General features: G+C 38.0%; 1 protein-coding gene across 1 annotated transcript in view; it reads right to left on the reverse strand.

The window, feature by feature from the left end:
- The window catches only part of Cpb1 (carboxypeptidase B1), a 30447-nt gene extending 23554 nt beyond the window's left edge, over positions 1 to 6893 (reverse strand). Inside the window, exons 1-2 of the mRNA XM_005343890.2 lie at positions 6829 to 6893; positions 6664 to 6739 (exon numbers count right to left, since the gene is read on the reverse strand). Of these exons, the coding sequence (XP_005343947.1) occupies positions 6664 to 6739; positions 6829 to 6893 (141 nt within the window). The remainder of the gene's footprint in view (positions 1 to 6663; positions 6740 to 6828) is intronic.
- Between the last annotated feature and the right edge of the window lie 3249 nt (positions 6894 to 10142).

A 10142-nucleotide genomic window follows, 5' to 3' on the forward strand; every position in this document is an offset into this window, starting at 1 on the left:
TCCCCCTCCTTCTGCTCCTGATTTGAACCTTTAGGTGTGTTTTAATCCAGTCACAAATACTAGTCCCTATCAGATGTACGATTTACAATTATTTTCACCCACTGCATCTGTTTTTGTTGTTTTGTTTTGTGCAAAAACTTTTAGTTTTCAGTACTGTATTGGATAGTTTTATGTCACCTTGACACAAGATAAAGTCATCTGAGAGAAGGAACCCTCAATTAAGAAAATGCTTCCATAAGATCAGGCTGGAGGCAAGCCTGTAGGGAATTCTCTTAATTAATGATTGATGAAGGAGAACCCAACCTATGGTGGGTGGTGCCATCCCTAGTCTTGGGTTCTATAAGAAAGCAGGCTGAGCAAAGCCATGAGGAGCAAGCCAGTAAGTCAGCAGCACTCCTCCATGGTCTCTGTGTCAGTTCTTGCCCTGATTCATCTCCTGTCCCGACTTCTTTCAATGATGGATTATGATGTAGAAGTGTAAGCCAAATAAACTGTTTTGTGCCCAAGTTGCTTTTGGTCATGATGTATCATCACAGCAATAGTAATCCGACCAGAGCAAGGACCCTACTGGCTTACTTTTGCTTTTGTTTCCTTAGCTTCTGTTGGAGTAGACAAAATCCAAAAATTAAACCAAAGTACTTTGATTGCAAAAGTAAAAGTACAGAAGCTTCCTCCTGTCTTTCTTCAAAGAGTTTTATGATGTCAGTACTTACGCTTTAAGCCTTTGAACTGGTTTTAATTGTTATGAATGTATAACACAGGGATCCAATTTCATTATTTTTCATGTGGATATTCAATTTTCCAAGCACCACATGCTGAAGTGTGTTCTCAAATCTTGTGTTACTCATAAAATGGTAGGTTTATTGGTGTGATCTCAATTCTGTTCCCTTGGTCAACTGTACTCCTACCATGATGTTTTAGTCATTATAGCTTTGCCACATAGTTTTAGGTTAAAGAGCCTCTACTTGTGCTATCTTTCTCAAGATTTCTATGGCTACTCGGGATTTTTATGAATATTGGGATTTTTTTCTATACTGTGGAAAATGCCACTAGAATTTTCTTAGAAATTACATAAAATTTACAGTTCACTTTGGGTACACTGGAGATTTTAACAATGTTAGCTTGTCTAATTCCTGAACAAATGAAACACCTTCCCATTGATTTGCGTCTTATTCACTTTCTTTCATCAATATTAACTTTTCAGCAAATAAATTTGATGTAAAATGAAAAAAAATAAATTGACAGAGGCCTAGAAGTCTGTGATAAATCTGACATTAGGTCTTGCCTTGCTACTGTGTCTCACTCAATACATGGCTAGATGTTTGTAAGCTAGACTCAGGGTAATATATGACTGCTGCTGATACGTGGGGCCATTCTTGAGAAACTTGTAAGGACAGATTTGGAGGCTGTCCGCCAGAAACTGAAGAGGAAAGGTTTTAAGGCAACCAAGTTTCTGATGCACTTGCATGGAATCTAGTGACTATAGCTGGCCCTGATGAACTTGAAACCACAGTACTAGTCCACTGGATGGTGAGCCACTGTGCAGGCTATAGAGGATGCCAGGACAGAAGGACATGTGATTCCAATGAGAGGGATCTTAGAAAAAGAGTGTGAGTGTGAATATAACAGACAGTTAATCAGTTACTTTAACAGTAGGTAGGAGAGGATTGGTTAAAGCGTATAACTCAGAGTTGAAGTAGGGAGGATACAGATTGTAGCTAAAATGATAGTGGTGACAATATAAAGGTAGACCACAGCAAACACAGAGGAAGCCGGCGTGAAGTAACAAAGCCAGCACTATAAAGAGAAAAGCTGAGGATAGAAGAGAAAGTCTGTTTTTGAACACTAACTTTAAGTTTGTGTTTCTGACCTGCCAATATCATCTTAGTTGTAGAAACAGGGATTTAACATGGGTGACCTCAAAGTGTCTGTGGCCAACATTGACAGTGCTTGTCACATGCATAATTACTGTGACTTTTTAGTGTACTCAGGACCTCACTTTCAAAAACTATATCTTTTCTTTTCTTCCAAAATAATGAAAAGACAAATATATGATCTAAGTAGACATGGGATGCTGCAAAAATGACTCAGGGAACTTACTGAACATATGACCTTAGGAAATAACTTCTAGGTTTTCATCCCATTAATCTCATAGGTGGAAGAATTTTGAAATATGTGGTTTGTACCATTTCCTGGAGATTCCCTGTGGGTCAGTCTCCAGTTATTCTTTGTGACAGTGGTTTATTAATGCTGCACTGACTATGTTCCTGGCTCTGCATCACCCCTCCCCCATATTTTCATGATGCTCACTGTGTTTTCTAATGAGCTATTTTTCTTTCAGTCTTGATTCTGGGTCTGCTCTGGAAGAATACTTATCGAGATGTTAATTTTCTGCTCAAAACAACAAATGCCTGCTTGATATGTTTGAGGATGGTTCTAACATAACCTCTCTTTCTGTTGTGGACCTGTAAATTACCTTTTCTGACTTCCTCACTTCTTTTTCATTTTCCTAGCTCTGCTAAATATTGGAAAAATAGAAGTGTTTGTATAACTTTTCTTGAACTTCTGCTGTAAGAATGATGGATTCTTGAAGAGGGATTATTATAATGTTGAACAACACTTACAGGCCTAATTTGAGGCTGTTAAATATTTTCAATTTGAAAGGCTAAATATAGAGCACAGTGTTGGAGTGCTTATGTGCTCTAGAGAAATCTCTGCACTCCATCTGACACCTAGCCCTGCAAAATGAAACACCAGAACATTCCTTTTGACATGGAGACAGCTGGTGTGGTTAACATCCACTCATGTGGACCTGCAGCCCTGGAGACAGACCCATTGCTTCCTGAGAACCAGAGAAACAGAAGGAACACAGTGGCCTCACAATGGTTCCCAATAACCAAGTGGCTACAAATGAGAACCTCAAATAATAGCACAAGGAGGGAGAATGAATTTCAGCAGTTAGACTTGTGAAGGAGAATTAAGGAAGTGAGGTGATTATATAAGATAAGAAAATATGAGAAAATGAGCTATATTGGTCAGTATTATAAAACTAAAACTGTAACATTATATTATAGAGCACTTAGTGACAGAGATCCACATGGAACATTTGTTGAGTTATAAATGACTATCTCTAAGTGGAATCTTGTGAGACTATAAGTCTAGTCAATCAGATGTGGGTAACTTGAATCCCACTAAAATATAGTACACAAAGGCAAGATAAACTGATGTTGCAATCTGAAATTCAGGCTGGGTATGTTGCTCAGGTGGTACAGTGCTTGCCTAGACCAAAAGCTCAGGATCTGGTCTCCAGTACTGCATAAAGCCGTACATGAGTGTGAAGGCCTGTAATCTCAGTACTTGGAAGGTAAAAACCGGAAGATAAGAAATCCAAAGTTGTCCTCTGCTACATAGCATATTCAAGGTGCGCCTGGGCAACATGAGTTTCTTTCTTTCCTGTTATTTTCCTTGGAAGGTAAGTTTAGCAGATAAGAACAAAACTATTGGTACTGGGGAATTAGAGTTTTCACAAATATGCCCTGTTTGTTTCACACTGTGAGTGACTGGGAGTCAAACAAGCAAGTCTCTGATTTATCTTGAGGATTTTTTTTTCTCACTTTAAAGTAAAACAATTTCCACTCTAGGCCTAATTTAGACAGCAGGGAGGAACTTTCTGATATGTCAACAATAAAAGAGATAGTAATAATTTTACTTTATACACAGAAAAATATACTTAAAAGAGAATCCAAAGAAAACTCAGAGGACAGAGAGTGCCACTATAAATGTCTTGATTGAAAGGACCAATTATAATGTAGTGCAAGGGGTACAATAAAACCCCTGCTCTGCAATTTCACATCACAAAACGGAAGGTGCTGAAGCACACTGTAGCTCTGATGCTTCAATACATTCAGTTCTTGAAAGGACATGTTCAAAAGCTGGGAGGAAGGACACACTGACCAAGGATAAATTAAAAGACTAAGATGCTCCTTTGATGATCTTATCAGGAAGGCTACATCCCACAATACACTGCACCACTGCACTAAACAGAATTTAGACCTTTTGAAAATTTATGTTGGAAATAAAGAAAAACATAAAGAAGAAGCATGCGGCTTCCTGTGTTGAGCTAGAGTGTGCTGCCACAGCTGCAGGAAAGCTGGTTTATTTATGTCCTATGACTTCCATCTTTCCCAAGATTTTTCAGCTTCCAAAGAGAACACTGAGGTTCAAGGTAGATGAGGAGAGAAGTGATTATACTGTCATGGAAATTGTATTCAAAAGCTCGATCCAATGACACACTTATATTCCTATTTGAACTCTTACATCAGCCCACTAGGGAGACAATATTATTACCATCACAAATGAGGAAGGTGAGGTGCAGAGAGGAACACAAGACTAGCTACAAGTAGTATATTCAGAAACTAAGCCTGGTGAATCTGAGACCAGCCCCTCTGCTTGACCACAGTAAAATGAGAGAATTCAGATGACTAAAACTGTATGTTGGATAGCATTGCTATACTGAGGAATACAAACGGTCCAGGGGATCACTGGGGGAGTGCAGCAGTTCCTTGGGAAATAGATGAAGCAGAAATGGTAGCCTCTGGGACCCAGGATTGATGCCAATAAGCTACAGAACCAACCTGAAGCAGATGGGCTGTGAGTGCTCAGGAAAAGGAAGATTGATCTCTGGGAGGCATCATGAGTTAAAGTCCCAGTTAATTTAAACTGATAAGTGGAAGATTCAACTACTAGCCTTGTTCTCTGAAGCATTTGATAAACTATTTCTCCTGATATGTGTTTTTATAAGCCAGAAAGCTACACAGTGCTATCTCTAGATAATACAAAGCTTATATAAGGTAGTTGAGCATACTTATCCTAAGGAGAGCAAGCTGATGAATCATTTTCATTTTAAATGCCCTACATGGTACATTGGAGACTGATGATAAAAATTTATTAACTAAATGAACTATAATGAAGGTCTCTTTGTGTGGAACCCTTACTTACTCAACATTTTCTTCACCCATATAAAGCATAAATCAAGAAGACATGCTCGGGGCACTGAAGAGGTGGCTCAGAGGTGAAGAGAACTGGATGCTCTTCCAGACAACCTGGATCTGATTTTCAGTACCCACATGGTGATTCACAACCATCTGTAACTCCAGTCCTAGAGGATCTACTCTTGTTAAAAGAATTTCAGTATGTTGGAAACAGACTATAAATGTAAATGTTGCAAGGCAAGTTTAAAATCCCAAATTTATATTAAGGTGAGCACTGAAAAGAGAGGACTACTTGCTTGAGGGTAATTTGTGTGACAAAAAAAATGATTCATATTTGACCCAAGTTTAGTATAAGTAGAATGTGCTCTAGTATCCCTGAGGTGTGAAAAAGTATGTTAGACCAGAGTAATAAATGTCTGTTATTCAATGAAGGCAAGTGATAGTCCTAATATATATATATGTTCCTGGAGGCCCACTGCCAATTATGAAAGATAAACTTTCAAAATAAAATAGGAAGATTTAACTGTCTCCAGAGGTGACCCAAATGCTCCAGATTCTGTAAGCTAATAAAAGGAGAGATGATAGAAAAGCAAAGAAGAAAAACCTTAGAGCTAACTGGTATCTGACTCAGTTGCTTCTAACGAGTCCAAGTTAAAAGGAAGGCACCTCCATCTTGTTATATTACAGAAAACCAAAAGGGTGGTTTGTAAAATGTTCCTATTGTCCCTAGAAGCAATTACTAATTAATGCTAGCAAGTAGGGATGTTACTTCCTAGCAGAAAATTCTAGATTTGAAAGAAAGGCTAGAGTAGATGACTTTATGTTCTCTTTGAACTCAAACTTCACATTTTATGATTATGACACCTTCCTTTTACGTCATTTCTCTACGTCTACCTTAAAAGTGAAAACAGAAATGATACGCTTACATGATAGATAAATAAATAGATGGATGGATGGATGAACAGATAGATACAAGTATGGATAGGTGGATGGATAGGCAGACTGACACCTAAGAGCTAGGAGATTGTTTTGCCTCATATACTCAAGAATAAATAACATTGACCCAGATGATACTACTTGTACTCAGAAGTAGATTGCTGTCACACTATACACAGAAGAAAAAATGTAAATTCTAACCCCATGGATATTTTTTGAGTAGCATGATTTTATTTTTTTAAAGCAAAAGATTAGTATGGAAATCACTTGTGAGTTTTATCTTCTTTTTCTCTCTTAATTAAGGCCACTACAGTCAAGGTCAAAGAAACTCAAGTTCTGTAATTAGAAATGAGAGAAAATCAAAGGGAAATATGACACACAGTTTACGGAAATGAATTTGAAGTTGGAAAAAAACCTGGTTTTCCAGTCATTTCCAAATTGGTCATTTTTCTCCTTTGTCTTGGAAGGGAAGTGACTTGCATGTTAGATGTTCTATGACCTTCAGGACAGATCCCACTTATCAAGCTGTCATTGCCAGCTCTTCTAAAAGGTTGCATGGATTTATAACACATCAGGGCTTGCTACAATCTAATTTAAGCAGCAAAAGAAAGCATTGTGACATTAAGTACTTTCCAAGTTTTATGTCTTGCATCTAAAATTCCCGTCATTTCTCTTTGGTAGAATCAGAGTAAATCAGGCTTTAAAGTTAGTGTAAAGCAGAGAACTGTCACTTTACCTGCTTGATGTTGGCCAGCTCCTGAATTAAATTGATATGATCTTCATCAGGTACACTGACACGGAACACCCGATTGCTAAATGGTGAAAATAATGAATAGAAACGTAAATTTCAGCAATGTGTCTGAAATTATCAAACTTTCTTGGTAAGGAAGGATGAGCTTACCCATCAAAGTCCTCCGTAGAAGGTTGAGCCAGGGCCACACTCACCAGAACCAGTAGCAGCAACATTGTATCTGATGAAGACTCCTCCGCAGCAGGATCCCACCTGCTTTTATAATCCAGAGTGTTCTTTCTGTTCTCCAGGTTAAAAGGGGGGGGGCACTATCAGATCTTGATTAGTAATTTTCCTGGCACAGTTACTTTGGTAGGCATATAAAGTCCAAGAAGTTATCTTTCTCAACACCTGTAGAAAGAGCAAATCATCTCACGTTCCAGTTTGCAATGAACTAGTTTGCACATTAAACCTAGAACCATTGGGAAGGATTAAATAAAATCTATGTTATAGTCTTTTAATTTTCATTTTGAAATGAGATCTACATTCAGTAAATCAGGTAAATTAAAGTATGTTTAATTGGCTTTGGCAAATATGTAATCCCCCAAAGGCAGAAGACATTTTCTAGTTTAAGGAATTCCATTAGCACCTTGTCATATACATTTTAAAACTTCCTTCAAGAAATTACTATTGAAGTTTCTAGCTATATATTAATTTTGTCTATTCAAACTTCATGTAAATGAGATTGTATTTACCATGTGCATTTTTGTATAACAACTTCTTTTGTTTTTTAGATTAATCATCTTTTAATATTCATGTCTTTCTACACACAATTACCATTTCACTGTGAGCATACTCTAATTTTTCTAGTTGCTTTTATCATTTGTAACTTTGTGCTACTAAAAATAACACTTGAACAAACATTTTGCACAAGTCTTTTTGTTGACATACTTCCATTTGGGTGAAATTGATGAATAATAATTTGGATGCAGGCTTACCATGATCCTACCAAGCATTTTCCATAGTGTTTACATGACTTTAAGCTTTGGCTAGTTGCTTTAAATTCTCTACATTTGTCATCTTTCATTCTGCTAATTCTAGTAACTGTGAAGTGACTTCAAAATGATTGTAGGTTGCATCTTTCCCAATAACTGAAAATGCTCAAGACCCTTTCATGTGTTTAATGATAATTTATGAATCTAGTTTTGTGAAGTATCTACTGACGTCTTTTGAAAAGAAATCTATTGCTTACTTTTTTATCTTCATTTTTTTGTCAGGACTTTTTTATAAATTTTGAATATATGTACTTTAAAAATTTTTTTATTTGTGAGTGTGCACATACAGCTGTGTGTGTGTATGTGTTTGTGTGTGTAGGACTTATTTATATAGCTGTGTTGTGTGTAGGATTTCTTTATATAGCTTAAAACATTTTTAAAATTTTATTTGTATATATGTATGCACATATATTTGCATGATGTAATGTATATGAGGTCAGAGGATAACTTTCAGGAGTCTTTCCTTTCCTTCCACTGTGGGTTAAGAGGATTAAAGACCGGGCATTAAGCTATAGCAGCAGGTGATTTTTATCTTCTGAGTCATCTAATGGGCCCTGAACACAGGTTTGTTGTTGGAAATCTATGTTGCAAATATTTCTTGCTGGAACAGAGTTTACATGTTTTAATGTTTTCTTTAGATATATAAAAATCTTATGTTTTCTTAAAGTTTCATTGGTTTCCAATTTTTATAATTAGAGTCTGTTTATCTTTTCCTGAAAGAGATTATTGCCTATGCTAGGATCTCAAACACATTCCCCTGTTCTCTTACAGAAGCTTTGCCATTTTAGTTTTTTTTTTTTGTATAGTGTTAACTAATTTTTAAATATTTGGGTGTACAGTAGATCCAATTTTCTTTTATTGATGAATTACTTTGATTCTTTGTCAAAATGTATTCGCCATGCATGCTATGAGGCCATTTCTGAACTTCCAGTTATGCTCCATGAACCTTTTGGTCTAATGTAAGATACTACTGCAGTGTCTTAGTTACTATTTCTTTTTTCCACTTTTATATTAGTTTACATTTTGCTTTATAAATAATACCATTCAAAATTTCCACCTCCTCCCCTCACTTTCCTCCCACTTCTTCACTCACCCTCCCCCACCCCCTCCAGTCCTAAGAGAAGTCAGGGTGGGAAGTCCAATGCTCTCCCCCCTCCATCCAGGCCTAGGAAGGTGTGCATCCAAACAGACTAGGACCCCAAAAAGCCCAGTACATGCCGTAGAATCAAATCCCAGTGTCATTGTCATTGGCTTCTCAGTCACCCACCATTGTCAGCCACATTCAGACAGTCCGGTTTGATCAAATGCTCATTCAGTCCCAGTCCAGCTGGCCTTGGTGAGCTCCCTTTAGATCAGTCACACAATCTCAGTGGGTGGACGAACCCCTTGCAGTCCTGAATTCCTTGCTCATCTTCTCCCTCTTTCTGCTCTTTAACTGGACCTTGGGAGCTCAGTCCAGTGCTCCGATGTGGGTCTCTGTCTTTATCTCCATCCATCACCAGATGAAGGTTCTATGGTGATATGCAAGATATTCATCAGCATGGCTATGGGACAAGGCCAGTTCAGGCACCTTCTCCTCTACTGCCCAAGGACCTAGCTGGGAACATCCCCTTGGACACCTGGGAACTCCTCTAGAGCCAAGTATCTTGCCAACCCAAAAATGGCCCCCTTAATTAAGATATCTTCTGCTCTGCTCCCATAGCCGCCCTTCCTCCATCTCAATTATCCCAACCCCCCACGATCTCTCCAATCCTCCCCTTCTCCCTTCTCTCTCCCCCTCTCTTCTTCCCCCCATCCCAGCCGCACCCCCATGCTCTCAACTTTTGCCCAGCGATCTTGTTTGCTTCCAATTTCCAGGAGGATCTATATATGTTTTTCTTTGGGTTCACCTTATTATTTAGCTTCTCTAAAATCAAAAACACCAATGATAACCTATGCTGGAGAGGTTGTGGAGTAAGGGGAACACTTATCCATTGCTGGTGGGAATGCAAACTTGTGCAACCACTTTGGAAATCAGTGTGGTGGTTTTTCTGGAAACTGGGAGTCAACCTACCTCCGGATCCAGCAATTCCACTCTTGGGGATATACCCAAGAGATATCCAATCATACTACAAAAACATCTGTTCAACTATGTTCATAGCAGCACTATTTGTAATAGCCAGAACCTGAAAACAACCTAGACACCCCTCAATGGAAGAATGGACAAAGTGTGGCAAATGTACACATTAGAGTTCTACTCAGCAGTAAAAAACAATGACATCTTACATTTTGCATGCAAATCGATGGAAATACAAAACACTATACTGAGTGAGATAACCCAGACCCCAAAATATGAATATGGTATGTACTCACTCATTAGTGGATTCTAGCCATAAATAAAGGATATGGAGCCTATAACTCATGATCCTAGAGAAGCTAAATAATAAGGTG

This window comes from Microtus ochrogaster, chromosome 1, assembly GCF_000317375.1.
Source record: "Microtus ochrogaster isolate Prairie Vole_2 chromosome 1, MicOch1.0, whole genome shotgun sequence".
NCBI lineage: Eukaryota > Metazoa > Chordata > Mammalia > Rodentia > Cricetidae > Microtus > Microtus ochrogaster.